Below are 20,046 nucleotides of genomic sequence, written 5' to 3'. Positions count from 1 at the left end.
TCTCTATGCTATCAGGGTCAGAGGTGGAATTAGCGAGCTGTGCGCCCCAGATTAGGGAAGAGGGAAGGAGAGAATCGGAGCCCACAGCTCGCTAGTTCCCCTGCAGTGGGCTCCATTACCTTCATGGGCCCCAGTGCACCGCACCTACTGCACCAGTATGCCTGACAAACACCTTACACAGAAATACAGCTGATATTGTGTTGGACGTATTGTATGATATAGCCCAGGGGCGGGCTGGCCCGGGGGGCAGGGGGGCAGCGGCCCCCTGGGCCGCTCAGCCAGACCGCTATTGGGGCCGGGGGGAAGGTCGCCCCCCCGGATGCAATATACCGCATCTGATGACACGAGATGTGGCCACGTCAGCGTACAGGCGGCCGCATCATGTGACAGGCGATGCGGCCGCGTCATCAATGACGCGGCCGCATCGCCTGTCACGTGATGCGGCCGCCTGTGTGCACCCCGGGTTTCCCTCTTCCAGCCCGTGCCTGATACAGCCGACTTAACATATACATCTAAGTATGCTCTTTTGTCAGCAAAATATTTTATGCCTAGGTATGGAGTGCAAAATGTATCCAACTCTAAATGCGCAGTAAAACTGGATGGTATAACCTGGCGCAAGAAAAAGATGTAAAATGGATGTAGATGTAATAAACAGGTTTATTAATGCTTGGCATATGAGGTCTATAGCAGTAGTAACTTGTTGGAAAAATGAGCCTCAATAACCAATGGTGTTCAGGCCACTTCCAATGACCTATACACTAAAGTGAGTAGAAAAATGCTTAAAAAAGGATAAAAACAATGATGTTAATATATGAAACATAGTCCTGGACATGTCAGATATTCTTAAACTCAAATAGAGAGTCCAAAACCAACTGTAGACATCGGCTGTAACCCAGCCCGATCTCAATACTGAAAGCTTTCAGAACAGGATAAAAAATGGTAAAAAGTCCTTCATATGGCACCAAAATAAAAGCAAAGATAAAAACTGACCTCCGTGGATGAGAAAAAGGGAGATGGATCCTGGTTCGGCGGTGTATAGTCCTCCTGTATGCCCGCAGCGTCTCCAAGGTCCTGTCCCTATAGTGAAAGATTTCCCATCTGCCCTTGGCTGGGTCCTGGCAGGTATATACTCCACGCTTATGCTGAAATGCGGTCTGCGCATGTGCAGAAACGCGATATAGAGCGATGTGTGGTTAAAGTATTGCTAGCAACACAAGAAGAGTAAGTGTCCGTTACCCTACGCGTTTCACTCATTAAGAGCTTCCTCAGGGATATGTGTAGATGGGAATATCCTGCCATATATAGAGAGGCTCCTTCAATGATTGGCTGCAATCTTTCAATAGGTCATTTTCTTTCCCCACGTCTCATAGGAACTGTTATGTCCCCAATAAGTGGCCATTTTGTTGGAGTTGGAGACCAGATTAAAGTAAATTAGTCCCATACTGTGATCTGCTATTTCTGAAAAATATCTAAAGTCCAATAAAAGTTGTAGAGATGAATACAGATGAACAAAAGGACAACACAATAAATATATATGAAGTTATAAAAAGGCGTTGAGATCATAAATGCGCAGTGAACACAAATATGGGCATATTATTGTACAGTTTTAAAAAGTTGTAAGTAAAGGAAATAATGGCACTTAGAAAAAAGAATCACCAACTATTTTTGTACTAATTCAAGTTCTCATTTCTGTGAAACTTCATGTTTGCCTACAGTAGTGTGTCCTCCATTGTCGTATGACAATGATCTATTACCAGGATGGGCACTTCTAATTAATAGGAGATTCAGGTTCTTTCCTCTAGACCTACTTGACATTTTATAGCAGGAAGAAACTGCTTTGATGATACTTCAGTTTGATATCAGTCTTTGCAAAGCTATTAGCATTAGCAACACATTCACTTTTACATTCCTGTCTATAGTAGATTTTAATCTTCCACCTCAACCAGTTCTCCAGCTCTGAAACCTGGAAACCTGGATATTCTACAAGTTTAAACAGTGCTGACAGGGCCTGATTAAGGGTTCTGGCCGCCCTAGGCTAATACGGCCGCAGCGCCCCCCCCTCCTCCGAATATATAGGTGTATAGGAACACTCCTGAATATGAATGTTCAGGTGTATTCTCCAGCATTCAAATTTAGACAGATTGTGCCATTGTCTCTTACCTGTTCTTGCTCTTCTCTCTTGCAACTTTGTTATCCTCTCGCTGGCTTCTGGAAAGTTGGTGTCCTGTTTTGAAAATGCAAAAATGTATTATAATGCAAACCCTGAATGATTAGGCCCTTTAGTTAAAACAAAACACTCCATTATGGCCAGCTAAAAGTACCCCATTGGACAGGCATATATAAGCAATATCTGAATATTTGTTGTCAATCAAATACAAACCTCTACCAGCCCCATCTCACTAATATTTAGTATTCTAGTGATTGCTGAGACCACCCATGTGACCACCACACAATCATGAGATTCTGCCCCCCAAAGCTGCTCTATTTTTTAAATACCCCCTGCAGCCATTTTCCTTAACCACAACACCCCCACAGCCATTTTCCTTAACCCCTGCTGCAGCCATTTTCTTTACCTCCCACCCTGCATCCATCCCACTTGCAGCTATTTTCCTTACCTCCACTCTGCTAGCTAGCTATCCCCCCCGTCACATCAAAACTCCCCCAGTCACATATATCAGCCCCCCTCCTCTGCCCTCCTTCATACATATCAACCTCTCTCCCTCCCTATAGATTTTCATGGCAGCCCCCCCCTCCCACCCTATAGATTTGTATGACAGTCCCCCTCTCCCTCCCTATACATATGCATGACAGTCCCCCCTCTCCCTCCCTATAGATATGCAGGGTAGTCCCCCCCCCTCCCTATAGATATGCAGGGTAGTTTCCCCCCCCCCCTCTCTATAGATATGCAGTGTAGTTCCCCCCTCCCTATAGATATGCAGGGTAGTTCCCCCCCCCCTCCCTATAGATATGCAGGGTAATTTCCACCCCCCTTCCTATAGATATGCAGGGCAGTTCCCCCTCCCTATAGAAATGCAGGACAGTTCTCCCCCTCCCTATAGATATGCAGGGCAGTTCCCCCCCTCCTTATAGATATGCAGGGCAGTTCCCCCCCTCCTTATAGATATGCAGGGTGGTCCCCCCCCCTCCCTATACATATGCAGGGCAGTTCTCCCACTCCCTATAGATATGCAGGGCAGTTTCCCCCCCTCCCTATAGATATGCAGGGCAGTTTCCCCCCCTCCCTATAGATATGCAGGGCAGTTTCCCCCCTCCCTATAGATATGCAGGGCAGTTTCCCCCCCTCCCTATAGATATGCAGGGCAGTTTCCCCCCTCCCTATAGATATGCAGGGCAGCGTCGCTCCTCTCCTCAGATCAGCAGATAGGAAGTGAAGACGTCCTGCTTCCTGTCTGCTGCACAGCAACAGGCAGCCTGGCGAATGGCTGTGTGTTGCTAACTACTGACCACCAATGCTTTGGATCGTCGAGCCCTCCACCCCCCGCGGCGACCCCCCCCCCTCCCCGCGGTGACCCCCCCTCCCCCACCCAAAAAAAAAAATGAATGAAAAAAAAATTCAAAAATTAAATAAATACCCACAGCGCCGCGCCCCCCGGGACCCAGCGCCCAGGCTGCAGCCTGGTCAGCCTAGTGGTTGATCAGGCCCTGATTATCAGGCAGTGGTGCTAGCCCATGCTATGGGAACCAACAGAAAGTGTTACATGTGATTGTTGGTAACTTAAGAGGGGGATTGCCATAATATGAACAATACCTATAGTTTCAGATCACCAATTTTGAAAAAAGTATGGACACTTGGGAAGTATTAAACTTTAAAAGAGACAAGGCTATAAACACATTCACCTTTCTGATGTATTCACAATTCTGCTATGCACATATCTACCTCGGAAATAGTTTATTTGCCCAGTGATCATTTTTAATACAGTGCTTCTAACTGTATGTAATCAACTGACTGCTCGTGTGTGTGTGTGTGTGTGTGTGTGTGTGTGTGTGTATATATATATATATATATATATATATATATATATATATATATATTCACATTGCAATTAAAAAAAATCTAACCACTTTTTTCATTTGTTTTTATACAGACAAGCTGGAGAGATGTGGAGGAGTCAGTCTACTTACTCTAAGTACACCCTGGCCCCTTGTTCTGTTCCTCTCGCTGCCATTACTTCAAGCTTCAGGCCTCTTATCTTTGTAAAGATCACACATTTTGACAGAGAAGCTTTTCACATATGACTCCAGACTAACGAGTGTTGCTCCCATGTAATTTAATGCACAATGCTTGTGTATTCTTCCTTGTATTGTCTGTAACTGTGATCGACAAATACCCCTTTCACTGTAATGTACGGAAAGTCACAAACACAACAAACAACTCAACCACTAATCTATAAGTGCAGTCGATTTTACAAATCCACAGCAATGGCGTTATAAAATTATGCATTATATTCACATTTGGTTATTTATTTCAAAATTACATATAAATCATTTTCAGAAATAAACAAAATGCCTATAGGATTCCAATGTATTAAAAATTGTAGTTTTTCAAAACAAAATTGTAATTTAAAATCTGTTATGGCAAAATGATAGATTGTAAGCTTGCGAGCAGAGCCTTTTTCCCTGTCTGTCTGTACTACTCAGTATTGTTTTATTACTGTGTTTGTCCTCAATTGTAAAGTGCTATCAAATTTGCTGGTGCTATATAAATAAATGTTGATGATGATACTGGTAGAGTAGGGTTTTTCACCTCCAGTCCTGCAGTACCACAAACAGGTCTTGTTTTGATGGTTTCTCTCTGTGAAAGGGAGCACTAATTTTCTACTCTGTGATAGGCCTGGAAAAGCTAAGAATGTTTTGTGTAAGCGATCTGTTGCACGTGGATGAGGTGGAACTGTGGGTGCCAGGAGATGCTCACAAAATTTAAAATGATTCAAAACTATCTTATTTTACTGCTTTGAGGGTCTCAAATATATTTACAGTATAATCTTGAATTTTTGCTGATTTGAATTTGCGGTTTAAAGTTTTTTTGCAAGCATTCATGTTTACCATTTGCCGTTTGGGTTTGATATTCACTGTTCATGCTCTCCATATGCAGTTTGTGTTCAAAGTTTGAGATTCACCATTCACATTTAGCGTATGCTATTCGAATTAGAACATTTTGAAAATGTATCTATTAATTTCAAATATGATTGAACCTCTTGATCTCACTCAAATTTAGCTCAAATTATAGCTGATTTAAATTTCCAGCTAATGTTTAAACTTTAGATCTGATAGGATGCCTGGTTCAAGAAAGTCTTTTTAAAAATTTGAGCATCTCTAGTCTCAATGGTTGTGTGCCTACAGGCTCAATTGATTCAAATCAAACCCTGTTCACTTATTTATAAATGAAAGACATTTTCGAAATATAGATACAGTTGGGAAACCTTGCTGTGCGGTCAATCGCGTCATTTTGACGAGTGAGTTGCCGTATGCGGGATACTTGCCTGCTCTCCCGGAAGTCCAGGAGACGTACCCGAATTTACAGAGTCTCCCGGACATACCGGGAGAGTTGGCAAGTATGACATAGCTTGACCAAGATGGCTGCTTGCAGTCATTTACTATGAAATGTATAATTCTCTAAGGTATCAATGACTCCTATTTCAATTAATATGTATTGTGCGTTCACCATGAAATCGAATGCAGCTCAGGACAGATTATGGGTGCATAACAAGCCCCATGTGTATGCATTACAAACATAGTTTTAATTTATGTCTAGTACAAATAAGTTGTCAGACAACAGCAATCTGTCATTTATTTTTGTCTAATGTATTTCACAATTATTCTTTCATTATTAGATTGTAGCCATCTGTCTACAGACAGTATTGTTGTTATTAGTTTTCTAGAACTTATCTTTAATACCAAGGTTCTGCTCTTCACACTCGCGTGAAATGTAATATAAAATACCACAGTGTAGTGGCTTGAGGGCGCTAGCTTATAGGTAGTGCTGGAACCAATGGAAATGTCACCATGCTAACACACCTTCTGGAGGTCACTTGTCTCTGCCTGACTTGCATGCTGGGAGTAGTAGTTCCACAGCAGGTTGATATTCTGATGCTGCTTGCAGTTCGCCCACCTCTGCCTATATGTATAAGTTTGTAATTGATGCCATGCACTTCTTATTTCTCACTGCCACGACTGTACTGAGCCTGTTCAAGGCTACAAAGAAAGTAGAGATGGTCACTGACCCCCGTGTTTTAGTATTTGTTTTGGATCTGGATTACCTTCGGGTTTTGGTTTTGGCAAAACCGCCCTTGCGTGTTTTGGTTTTGTTTTTGGTTTTGTTTGGTTTTGTTTTGCAATTTTGTTTAAAAATCAAAATTTTTTGGCCTAAATTAACCTAATTTAGTGCTCCTACCTGTTTCTTGGATAAGTAAGGTAATTCTAAAGCCAATAAATTAGGAAAAAAAACAGTTTAATCCCCGGTAGGCCGTCCTTAATTCTGCACACAAACCTGATTGTGTTCCTCTCCCTCTTAGCCTACTGGCAATGCAGCCATCGTCTTTGGGTGTATATTACACCCTACACTTATAGTTAAATATAAAAATAAATGGACAAAGGCAGTTTGGTTTCTGTCTGCATCAGCCCCCTCCCTCCACTTGTAGTAAAATAGAAAAAAAACAGCCAGTATAGACTGTACAATAGAAATGGACAAAGGCAGTTTGGTTTCTGTCTGTATAGCTCCCCCCCCCCCCTCCACTTGTAGTTAAATAGAAAAGAAGCAGCCTGCATAGAGACTGTACAATAAAAATAGAAATGGACAAAGGCAGTTTGGTGTAAGTCTGTATCCAGACCCCCTCTCCACTAGTAGTAAAATAGAAAACAATTCAGCCGGTCTAGACTGTAGAATATAAAAAGAAATGGACAAAGGCAGTTTGGTGCTTTATTGTGAAATTGACAAAACAGTAGCCTTTCAAGACTGTACGTGATATAGAAATGCCCCAAGTCCCTTTCCTATTTGGGGGTAGATTGCACCCTACACTTATGTAAACTTGTTTTTTTTTGGGTGTGTTTTTTTCCCTGATTTAAAAAGACTATGTACTTTTACATAGGCTTTACCAGATGATGTACAGGGCAGACTACCATCAGGACTGGTGCCAGCACCTGCTTGCTGATCCTGCTCATATGTGGCCTGCTTTGAATCCATTTTAATGAGCCCAAAGCACTTGTAGTGCAAAATATTCAATAGATTGTGCTGCTAGATAATACTTTATGCAGCCAGAAAATTTGTTGTTTCACACTGGGGAATATGGGACACCCCAAAGCACTTGTAGTGCAAAATATTCAAAGAAATGCCTTCTCTATCCTCCTCTCTTCCTGCTCTAACAATTGCTAGAAGAATTGCTAGCAGAATTTCAATAATAATAGAAAGAATAAGGTATACAATAATTGCTCTGTCCCTGCTGTAATGCAGCCTGTGACCTAACCCTGCTCTCTCCCTCTGTCAAATGGCGATGGATTGCTGCGGAGGCGGGTATTTATGCATTTCAAATATCGCGAGAACCGAGCTCTGAGATCCGACGACGTCACAATGACGTTTTGCCTCGATTTCCAATCCGAATGGGTGGGAGAGTATAGGATAGGTGAAGTTCGCGTGGGTTCAGTTCTCGGGGAACCGAGCTTGCCCATCTCTAATAGAAAGCAGCATTTACAGTGTATTTTAAATCGAAAGTAAAATAGCATACAAACTACATTGCACATCAGACACACTGAAATGGAACAAGCAGTATTAATAAAAAAATGTACTGCAGTGCAAGTCAAGATAAACACGCAAAAATGCAAATATGTGCTCTCTCATTTTGCACAATGTATTTTATTTTTGGCTTATGTATATATGCTGTTAATTTACATTAGGAAAGCATCTTAAATGCAGACTTTTAACGCCAGTGTGCATGTATACAAAAATCATGTTTCTATGAAGCTGAAGCTATCAAGTATAGTACAACGCGACTGTGAGTATGACGCACATGCAAACCTCAATACACAGGCAGAAGTAGGCAAGCCACAGGATGCTCTCCCAATCTCCTCTCTGTGCTTAGCAGCCAACGTGAGAGTGGCTCTGTCTCAGGATCAGGAATGGTGACATCTGTGTATGGAAATGGACAGGTGGAGGCAGAGGACAGTATGCTCTACAGGTAGCATAATCAAACATTGAAATGAAGGGAGCTGGAGAGCTCTAATGTGTGGGTGTGTCTAATTGTGTGATGTCATTGAGTGCATTAGATGTAAAGCGAATTACCATGTCCATGGCCATGGTATGGCCAGAATACACTAATTTCATTTACTTCTATGTTCAATTTTGTGGAGTTTTTAAACGTTAATTGTGCAAAACAGGCACATATGGTCAATTTTGCAAATTACCCTCCAATTTCATGTTGGCATTACAATGGCACATTGTTAGCATTGCTGCCTCAATCATGGGAACATGAGTTTGAATCTGACCCAGGCGCTATCTGTTTGTAGTTTGAATGTTCCCCCTTTGTTTCTGAGAGTTTCCTCCAGGTGCTCTGATTTCCGTCCACAGTCCATACTGGTAAGTTAATTTTCTTCTGCCAAAATGGGCCCGTGTTTATGTGGTAGGGAATTTGGTGCAGCTTAATATGATTGGCGCTAAGTAAACTATTATAATAACAATAATTAATACCAACTTGCCAATGGACTGACACACTATCTAGTAGATTGCATCCAATGAATACTTTGTTTCCAATTCTCCATGTTTTAGAAGGCTAAAGCCTCATCGCCCTAGCTGAGATCAGCGGAATAAGCTTTTCTATAGGTTTGTGACACATCTGTGGGGACCAGGGGGTAAATGTATGAAAGTCCTGTTTTTTCAACTCGCCGAAAATCGGCGACTTTACAGCTAAAATTTAAAGCGGCGATGGCTTGTAAAGGCAAGTTTGTCTTTACAAGCCATCGCCGCTTTAAATTTTAGCTGCAAAGTCGCCGATTTCCGGCAAGTTTGCCTTTACAAGCCATCGCCGCTTTAAATTATAGCTGCAAAGTCGCCGATTTCCAGCGAGTTGAAAAAAACGGACTTTCATACATTTACCCCCAGAGAACAAAATGATGCACTTTTAACCCCTTAAATTAAATTCCAGAAAGATTATATATATTTTTTTCCATTGTATAGTTTTGGTAACATTTTTTCTATTATTGGGCATCTGTTGTCTGGAATGATAGATAACAAGTTCTTACAGGTTTTTACTTTGCATTGTTGTTTTTTTAAGAGTTAAAGCCAATCTAAAAGCTCTGCCTAGATCACAACATGCTAAAGAAAAGGTTTATCATAGCAAAACAAACATTTTCAAATCATGACATTTTGTTTAATGAAGCAGATTTCAAGGTTCACTTAGAAAAAAGGGTATCGTAATAAAAATTCTCCTTTAAAACATTGGCGCAATCCCTAGATTAATTATACACTGAAGGTCAGTTTTAAAATAAAAGTGCAGTACAGAAATTAATATTTTGTTTTGCGTCTTACTGCTTGTACACTTATGTGTACGCCTACAACGTTCATATTCTGAGTACAGCCTACACCCTTTTCCCTCCTTTTATGTAACTTTCCCAAAGCACTGCTATTAGTTGACTCACTTAACCCTCATTTTATTATTCACCAACTCAGAGAATTAAATGGGCATGGGAGCTTTTTCAGTACTGTTTCATGGTTGTCCATTTTAACCTTTTTATTGGATTGTTTTCCAGTTTGGTAAAAATGTTTTGTGCCTTTATGCAAACACACTTCTTATTGAAAATATCACATTGGGACCAGTTGTGAAAATCTTTGCACTTAGTAAAAGCTCTGCAACCCCTCACAATGGACGCCTATCGCCTCTCTATTGCTGATTTTTATGTGTATTCACAATGCCACTGTCTTTGCATGCAAATCAAGGATAATATTGTAAAATTAAGTTAATTGCTATAATCCATTATCCACCATATCTAAATCTATATACATATATGGTATCTATGAATCTTATGGATATATTTACTAAGTAGAGGTTCTGAGGAACTACTGATTCTCTGCGCTTTGCCATCATTTTTTTTAAATGGCAATTTTATGATTGCAAAGCGCCGAGAATCAGTGATTCAGCAGAACTGTCACTTAATAAATATATCCCTTAGTGTTTAATGTAAGATGTTCTTTTCTTTAAATAATTCAAGATATCAATATAAAATGCTTGCCATAAATGTGTTCATCTTTCATATAATTGTCTTTTGTATTAGTTTTTTTATGATTAAAGTGTATCAGTGATTTGTGAATAAACAGTGTTTTTTTATTTTTTTAAATTACACCAATGTGTGGGCAATCAATAGAACTATGTAAAATATTGAAAGAAATTTACTCCAGGAAAAAAGTAATTTCAATTATTGGTGTCAACCACAGAGAAAATGAAGGTGAGTGATATAAACGCAAGGGTATGAACATATCAAAACATGATTAAAATGTAAATATTATTATGAACCCAAAACAATCTATATTGCTAAGTACAAAGGAAATGTGGAACTTTTGTCTATATGAATCTTGCATAATTAATCTAGAGTATAATAGTAGAAAGCAGACAAGTTGAGGTTCTGTTGTATATCATAATATATTTTATATTTGCATTGAACAGTTTATCTTTTTTTAACTAATGCATAGTTCATGTTTACATGTCACAGATATTAGGATCTGTGTCACATCTTTCACTAACTCTAACTGAATATGACCTAGAACTGCAGACTGTTATATTAAGTAAAAATGTACATTCCATGGAACAGCTCATTTGTTCTAACATCGGAAAGTATTTTATTAGATTCAACGATTTCGGGCTCAGAAACTGCTGCATGTTTCCACTTTATGTTTTTCAGTGAAATTCGTGAGATGTGCATATGGTGAATTGTTGAAGTCCACATGCCTTCATGCTCTGGAAGTATCACCTGTAATTCTATCATGGACTGGCCTTAAAGCTTTGCTAATGACTAGCAGGAAAAAGTCAATGGGGTATATTTATTAAACTGTGGGTTTGAAAAATTAGACATGTTGCCTATAGTAACCAATTCAATTATAGTTATCATTTATTTAGTACATTCTAGAAAATTATAGCTAGAATTTGATTGGTTACTATAGGCAACATCTCCACTTTTTCAAACCCGCAGTTTAGTAAATCTAGCCCAATCTGTCATTTAATACAAAACCTACAGTTGCTATAAATCAAACTACATGTTCTTTTTCATTGCCACCACCGAGTTTGTGTAAAATATACCAAGCTTTACGGCTTGGATCATCACAGTAAATATACAGGATTCTTTGCACCACTTAATTCTAATAATTCATTGTGGTCATTTATGAATGGTTGGCACAAAATTACTGACTATTTTATCCCAAGGGGTGATTTTATGTTCAGTTTGTTCGAACACTTTACATGGTCTTTGCACATTTTTTTCTTGGAATCAATCTGGATGGATTGCATAAATAAAATAAAATATCAAAGTATACCTTTGTATCATATTTTAACCCTAAAATGTGCTAGGTGGACAAGTAAGTGTATTTGCTTACATAAAGAAACAATGTGGTTCTGCATATTTCAGAATTCATAAATGACTCTTATTGGTTTATGTGCACATAATAATAGCTTGCTTTATAATTTGTGCCAAAGCACACAGCACTCCCTTAAACATAATGGAAAACTATTGGATAGGGCTACCTCCAAGTTTGTGATATAATCTCTGCTTTTTATACTGGTAAAAGTTTTGCAATGCCTTACAAAGTTGTGCACCTTCCATTTTTTAAGTCCTTTTTAAAAACTTGCATGCGGAACGAAATCTCATCTTTGCAAATTATGTAATCTAAATACACAAATCCATGTGCAGGAACATAAACAAAGCACAACCAATCTTCAACATGAACGAAACTACTAATGCCTCTGAGATATCATGTGGCTGAGAAATGACATCCAGTTCATATTTACCCTGTGCCTCATGCTCCTAAGCTTGGTTCTTATTTTAAGCCGGCCTTTCAACAATTTCTCTTTCTCTACAACGAGTCATTAAGTCTTTCTTTCACTCTTGTCATTTTCTGCAGCCTGTCACAGCAGTGGTCGAAGTGAAGATTTAGAAGTGCTGGTATGGAACTTACACTTTGAAATGAAATGTCAGGCTCCCCAAAACTTTAGGAATTTTGATAGAGTGAAATTAATTGTATTGGTATTTTAACACTCTATAGTATAATATAAAACATATTAAATTATGCAAGGCTATAGAGCATTCAGAGATAGGCTATGTCTTCCTTATACACAAGTACACAAACTATACCTCATATTATAGATTAAGTCTAACATGGAATTTTTATATGGCAAAGTACATTTCCTCCACATGCATCTTTGCTCTTGCTGACCAGATGGAACATTCCGCACAGATCTAACAAGATAGGACAATTTTTTTCATGTCCTGTTTATTCAGAAACGAACAGGATAACAACTTCTGTGTTTTAAAAATACGGGGATGACCTGAGGTTTTGCAGGAAAGTAGTATGGACTGCTCCACCTTCCTAGAATCTAGAACAAACAAGAGCCAAGCAGGGGTTTCTGGAGGGACTTGATCTTGTACCTGCGGTAATTGAGTTGAAAGGTCCTATGTAAGACCAGCTAAAATTGATTTAGCAGGAATTATGGGTAAATGTTCAGTTATTGGATTGTGCCCAGCATGAAAACCTCGGAATAAGGCATTTGAGTATCTTAGAACCCCTCCTTTATGTGATGACAGAGTTGAATAGGGTAAAGAGCAACACCCGACGAGCCTGCCTCAAATTTTGTCTTCCAGCCAATTCATTATGTAATGCCTCCATTTGTCAAAGGTCCATTTAACAGCAAGGAATTCCCAGTTATCACCGTCATAATTGGACTCAGTGTTAGTAAACTTGCGGTAAAGAGACACAGTAATGCAATCTCTTATCCACTGGGTCCATTTGAGAGAGGACTGCCCCTGCACTGACATCAGAAACGTCTACTTCCATGATAAAAGGTAACTTAGGATTAGAATAGTGAAGCACTGGAGCCAAGATGAACACTCCTTTCAGGTCAGTGAAGTCTTCCAAGGTTTGAGGGAACCAAACAGTGGTGTCGGCAAACTTCCTAGTCAAGACAGGGTTGGACGGTACCATGACTGAAAATGACCAACTAAATCTCCTGTAGCAAAAACCAAAAATCTCTGGATAGCTTTAGGTAGATGGGTTTACTTAAGTTATTGGAGAAACATTCAGGAAAGATGATAAATAACTAAGAATGAAACTTTAGTCAATTTAAAGTCTCTAATTTTTTCAAATCTTAATAACTCTTCTGACATGAACCCTGTGTAGTTATAGAGAAGAGAAATAGATCAGGATATCGTCAAGATATACAACAACAAATTTGCCTCAGAAATCACAAAAGCATCATTGATTAAATCTTGAAAGACCACATGAGCATTGCAAAGAGCAAAGGTGTCACAATTCCAGCAGATAAAGTGGGTGCACTTTCGCTGGATTAGCACTGGCAGTAACAGAAGCACAGAGTCTAACGAACCATCGGTTTTCACCAGGGACCAGGTTTTCAACAGGGACCAGGGACCTTGGCTTGTGTATTGGATTCCCTGTCTGCTGCTGGCCCTTGACCCTTGCCTGGACTTCACTCCGCTTTCCTGGGTTCTCCCTAGTCGGTACGCACTTCACAACCCTCTGCTAGTCTGCAGCCCAGTCTGTCCCCACCACTAGGGGCTCCAGTCAACACCTGAATGGCAGAGTAGACTCCGGCATGTGCTGTACCGGCTAGAGGGGTTCCTAACATTATAACCGGCCCAAAAAGACATTCTGGAGATGAAATTGGGATGGATGAAAGCGGAACCAAATTGTCTCCATTCCAAGCCCTGGCGGGTCATGTTGAGACCCTGTATCAGATGGTCCGGGGATTGTCCCAGCATTTGTCCGCTCAAGAGGAGGCCTCCCAGACTACAATAGCCAGTTCCGGTTCCACCGATGAACCCAAGTTAAATTTGCCGGATCGATTCTCCGGAAAATAGAGCCCTGTTACGGAACTTTAAGGAAAGCTGCAAGCTCTACTTTCGGCTGAAACCTCGGTCTTCCGGTTCGGAACCGCAGAGAATCGGGATTGTCATCTCCCTCTTGCAGTGTGACCCTCAGTCTTGGGCCTTCACCCTGCCGCAGTCTAGTCCTTTCTTGCAATCTTTGGAAGCTTTCTTTAACGCTTTGGGTCTGCTCTACGATGACCCTTACCGAGTTGCCTACGCTGAGGCTCATCTACGGGCTCTAAAGCAAGGACGACGTCCTGCAGAAGAATCCAGCACGTATTCCGCCTTAATGGACTCCCTACTGATATTGTTTCCGACCGAGGTTCCCAATTCGTAGCACAAATCTGGAAATCTTTTTGTACCCTTCTGGGAATCAAGCTTAGCCTTTCTTCTGCATATCACCCTCATTCTAACGGGCAGATTGAGAGGGTTAACCAGTCTTTGGAACAGTTCTTACGTTGTTACACTTTGGAATTTCACGACAACTGGTCATCCTTGTTACCCTGGGCGGAGTTTGCCTACAATAATTCATGTCACTCATCCATTCAAACTTCACCATTCTTACTGCAATTTTGGTTTTCATCCCAGGGCCAATTCCTTGTATTCCCTCAAATCCGCTGGCATTCCGGAAATTCGTTCTACTGCTGCCGATCTTAAGGTCATTTGGAGAAAAGTGCAATCCTCTTTAAAACAGGCCTCATTTTCTGCAAAAAGAATTCAGATCGCCACCGTACCACCTGCTCCTTCAAAGTGGGCCAGAAAGTGTGGCTTTCTACGAGAAATATTAGGCTAAGACAGCCCTGCCGGAAATTGGGTCCTAAATTCATTGGTCCGTTTCTCATTGTCAAGCAGATTAATCCCGTGGCATTTAGGTTGAGAATTCCTGGGTCATTAAGGATCCCACTTTCCATTGCTCCCTGCTCAAACCTGTACTTTATCCAAGTCAACCTCAGCTTCCAAGTTCATATGGACAGAATCGGAACAGGACTAAAAAATCGGTTGTTCAGAAGATTCTTGATTCTAAGAAGGTACAGGGTCAGGTGCACTATCTGGTGCAATGGAAAAATCGAGGTCTGGAAGAGTGGTCTTGGGTTCCGCTATGACAACTCCATGCCCCTAAACAGCTGAAGGAGTTCTTCAAAAAAATTTCCAAAGAAACCTGGTTGTTGGGGTCCCTTGACCCCTCCTCAAGGGGAGGGGTACTGTTATGAGCCGCGGCGGTGCCTCAGACCGCCGCGACTCTCTCTGCCTGACAGGAAGTCTCCATGACGACCGGGACATCACTTATGGTTTCTCCCCGGCCATTGCCTAGGCAATGACCGGGACGCGCTGTGGATGTAGCGCCGTGTCCCGGCATTAGGGGCAGCCGGGCGCGTGCGCAGAGCATAAGGAACAGAGTATTATAATTATTCTGCTCCTGGGGCTGATCAGCTGCTAGTTCCTCTGCTTGCCATTGGTCAGTGGTAGTATATAGGGCAGGGAGGGCTTAGCCTCCCTGCCGGTTATAGCTTCTGTTACCAGTCTGCTGACCTGCTCTGCTCCTTATTGTGTTGGATTGCCTGTGTATGACCCCTTGCCTGGATTTGGACCCTGCCTGTGTTTCTTGTGACCCCGACCTCTGGCGTGTTTACCGATTTTCCTGTTTGCTCGTCACCCTTGACCTCGGCATGTGTATTGGATTCCCTGTCTGCTGCCGGCCCTTGACCCTTGCCTGGACTTCACTCCGCTTTCCTGGGTTCTCCCTAGTCGGTACGCACTTCACGACCCTCTGCTAGTCTGCAGCCCAGTCTGTCCCCACCACTAGGGGCTCCAGTGAACACCTGACTGGCAGAGTAGACTCCAGGTTGTGCTGTACCAGCTAGAGGGGTTCCTAACAAGGTCACGGCCCTTTACACTGTCTTCAGGCAAGAGGAGCTGGTATCAAAGTGCAAGATTGGTCAACGTAGCCCGGACCGATACACAACGGGTCAGCAACAATCAGGAAAACACAGTACCAAACAGGCAGAAGAAAAGTCAGGAACAATCCGTGTCTGGACACAAAGGAATCAGCCACAATATGCACAGGAATGTTGGAGTAAAGCTATAGAGTCTAGTACTCTGAAACAGGCCTGTGCACTGAGCAGGTATAAATAGCTGAGCTGAAGAGCAGGGCAGAACACATGATCACAGACCCAGAGTTCTTAAAGAGCCAGGTATCTTCTGTTGTACAATGTATTACTATTATGGCACAAGGTTCTGTGCCTGGAGCAGAGGGATGAATAGAGGGAGTGTGCGGAACAGGGGGTTTGGAAAGTAACTGCCGGACTTAGTTGTGTGTCAAAAGGGCACAAAAAGATATTTGTAATGTCCAGATTGTGTGTTGTATGTATTTTTCTATTCATCTCCATCTTTTTGCAAATTAAATTATACGCTTTACAAAGGCCAATCTTAGAGATCCCTTAAGTTGGTTAAATAATACTGAGATCAGTTGTAATGAATATGTATTTTTAATGGTAACAGAGAAGCCTGCTCCAGCAGATAACTTGGAAGGCCTTATAAAGCCTTTATGAAGATTTTCTTGGAAATATTCTTCCATGGCCTTAATTTCAGGTCAAGACAAAGCATAAAGTCTACTTTCAGGCAGTTTGGCTCCAGGGACTATTTCAATAGCACAGCCTTAACTTCTGAGCTATGTATATGAAGAAGTAGCCTTCTTAGAAAAAAATATTAAGAAAGTCATGGCAGGGATGAGGAAGACCCTGTGGTGTAAGATGACGCATTCACAGAGGTAAATACAGGCAAAAGGCTGCACAAGATGATCCCCATCACATGATGTCTATACTAACCCAGTCAATAAGAGGATTATTGTGATAAAATCATAGATGGCCAAGCATAAGAGGAACTGTGGGACAATTAATCAGTTAAAGGGACAACTGTTCCAAATGCAGACTTTCAATGGATAAATAAACGTGTAAGTTGAGTCTTGCTTAAAATATTAGTCCCAACTAGGGGATTACCATCCAAACTACATACTATGGTTTCCATATTGAGAGAAAGAGAACCTGTGCTAGCAACCTGTAAGTAGCATGCTGTAGGAGATGAAAGTCCGCGAGATGAAGTCTATAAAATGTTACGAGCCGCGGCGGTGCCCAGCCGCCGCGACTCACTCACCTGCGTCCCGGCCGTCGCTATGGCGACCGGGAGGTCACTTCCGGCCCTGACCCGGCCGTTGCCGGGGCAACGAGAAGACGCTTCGGCGCTGCGTCCCGGCAATGAGAGGAAGCCGGGCGCAGCGCTCACCATATGTTCTAGCCTGTGGGCTAATTAATGCAGCCTATTAATTATGCTGGGGGCTGTGTCTAATTCAGAGCTAGGCTCTGATTGGTGGCCACTGGTATTTAAGGCAATGAGGTCTGCTGCCTCATTGCCGGTTATAGCTTCTGTGTTCCAGTCTGCTGACCTGCTAGTTCCTGTCCTGTATCCTGATATCTCTATTTGACTCCCCGTGTATGACCCTTGGCTTTGATTTGGACCTTGCTCGTGTTTCCTGTGACCCTGATCTTTGGCCTGTTTACCCTTTCTGCTATTTGCCTGTGACCCCTGACCTCAGCTTGTTCATCGATACCGTTGTCTGCTGCCGGCCCTTGACCTCTGAGTGGACCTGACTCCTCTTGCCTGGGTTCTCCCCAGCTGGTACGCACTTCACGACCCTCTGTCAGTCTGCGGCCCAGTCTGTCCCCACCATCAGGGGCTCCAGTGAACACCTGACTGGCAGAGTAGATTCCGGGTTGTGTTGTGCCGGCTGGAGGGGTTCCTAACATTATAACCGGCCCGCTCACGGAGACAAGGTTGGAATGGATGCAAGTGGATCCTCACCGTCTCCGGCACAAGCCCTAGCAGCTCATGTTGAGTCCTTATATCAGATGATCCAGGGATTGGCTGAGCGTCTGTCTGTTCAAGAAGAAGCCGCAAAAGTGTCACAACCCACTCCAAGTTCCGTCTGTGAACCTAAGATGAACTTGCCGGATCGCTTCTCTGGAAATAGGTCCCTGTTTCGGAATTTCAGGGAGAGCTGCAAGCTCTATTTCCGATTGAGACCCCGCTCCTCCGGGTCAGAGTATCAAAGAGTCGGGATTATCATTTCCCTTCTACAGGGTGACCCCCAGTCCTGGGAGTTTTCCTTGCCGCAGACCAGTCCTGCCATGCAGTCAGTAGACGCTTTCTTCGAGGCGTTAGGTCTACTATATGACGACCCGGACCGTACTGCCTCCGCTGAAACTCATCTACGGGCCTTGAAACAAGGCCGGCGCTCGGCAGAGGAATACTGCGCTGAATTCCGTAGATGGTCACCTGATAGTGGATGGAATGATCCTGCCTTGCGGAGTCAGTTCCGTCTTGGCCTGTCGGAACAGGTCAAAGACTCTTTGGTGCAGTACCCATCTCCTACCTCTCTGGAGGATCTGATGCACCTCTCCATTAAAATCGACAGGAGATTTAAAGAGCGGAAAATCGAAAAGGAGACATCATCACCTCTATCCGGCTTCATTCCTGTTCCCATGGATGGTGAGGAACCCATGCAATTGGGGGCGTATCGTCTCTCCCCTGAGGAAAGAGACAAGAAAAGATCACAGGGCCTATGTCTCTATTGCGGCACAAAAGGCCACTTCTCCCGTTCCTGCCCGAATAAGGGAAAAGAGCATGCCTAGGGAATGAGGGGAAAGTTCACCTAGGTCTGCAGATTGTCTCCCCGAAAAACGCCGTATTGATCCCTGCACAGCTCATGTTTAGTGCTCGTTCAATGGACCTGTCTGCCTTCGTTGATAGTGGAGCTGCAGGCAACTTCCTGGACATCGGGTTCGCCCGCGCTGCTAAAATTCCGATGGTAAAACTCAAGTCCGCTATTACTGTCTGTGGCTTAGATGGAGGTCCGTTGCCTGGTGGCAAGATTTCCTGGGAGACCTCGCCACTACAATTAAAAATCGGAGCTCTCCATTCAGAGTCAATAACCTTCCTTCTTATCGATTGTTCATCAGTTCCCTTGATCTTGGGTCACCCATGGCTTTCCCGTCATAACCCTGTCATGGACTGGGTAAAAGGAGAAATTGTCCAGTGGAGCTCTTACTGTACACAGTCCTGCTTGTCACTGCCCCTGCGGGTGATTCAGTCTATTCCGGAGCAGCTTCCCTCACAATATCATGAGTTCTGGGATGTGTTCTCCAAGAAGGCTGCTGACACCTTACCACCACACCGTGACTTTGACTGTGCCATCGAGCTTATTCCTGGTTCCAAGTTGCCTAAGGGTCGCCTGTACTCTCTCTCTGGTCCGGAGACCAAGTCCATGCAGGAATACATTGAAGAAAATCTGGAGAAGGGCTTCATCAGGCCATCTAAATCTCCCGTAGGAGCAGGATGCTTCTTTGTATCCAAAAAGGACGGAGGACTAAGACCCTGTATTGATTACCGGGGATTGAATCTTATTACAATCAAGAATACCTATCCCCTTCCGCTCATCTCCTTAGACACCCGGATCCAGCTAAACCATTTGTTCTTGAGGTCGACGCCTCTGACGTCGGTGCTGGGGCTATACTATCACAGAAGGACCCTCATACTAATCGTCTACACCCGTGTGCCTATTTCTCCCGTCAGTTCTCTTCAGCAGAAGCCAACTATGATGTCGGGAATAGGGAACTGTTGGCAATCAAATGGGCCTTCGAGGAGTGGCGACATTGGCTGGAGGGTGCTCCACATCAGATCTCTGTCATTACCGACCACAAGAACTTGCAATATATACAATCGGCCAAACGTCTAAATCCCAGACAGGCCCGTTGGTCGTTGTTCTTTACCCGGTTCAATTTCCTGATCACCTATCGACCGGGTTCCAAAAATGTCCGGGCAGATGCTCTGTCCAGAAGTTTCTTGGCACACCACGTTCCAGTTTCGAACCCAGAGCCTATTATTCCTCCTTCCATAATC

General features: G+C 42.8%; 1 protein-coding gene across 2 annotated transcripts in view; it reads left to right on the top strand.

The window, feature by feature from the left end:
* THY1 (Thy-1 cell surface antigen) overlaps nt 1–4,743 on the top strand; it is a 34,210-nt gene extending 29,467 nt beyond the window's left edge. For both annotated transcript variants that reach the window (XM_075190626.1, XM_075190627.1), the window contains one exon: nt 4,107–4,743. In XM_075190626.1, coding sequence (XP_075046727.1) covers nt 4,107–4,219 — 113 coding nt within the window. In that variant the 3' untranslated portion in view covers nt 4,220–4,743. The remainder of the gene's footprint in view (nt 1–4,106) is intronic.
* The last annotated feature ends 15,303 nt before the right edge of the window (nt 4,744–20,046 follow it).

This window comes from Mixophyes fleayi, chromosome 11, assembly GCF_038048845.1.
Source record: "Mixophyes fleayi isolate aMixFle1 chromosome 11, aMixFle1.hap1, whole genome shotgun sequence".
Lineage (NCBI taxonomy): Eukaryota > Metazoa > Chordata > Amphibia > Anura > Limnodynastidae > Mixophyes > Mixophyes fleayi.
Note: the sequence above shows the minus strand (reverse complement) of the source record. Positions and strands in the feature narration are given on the sequence as shown.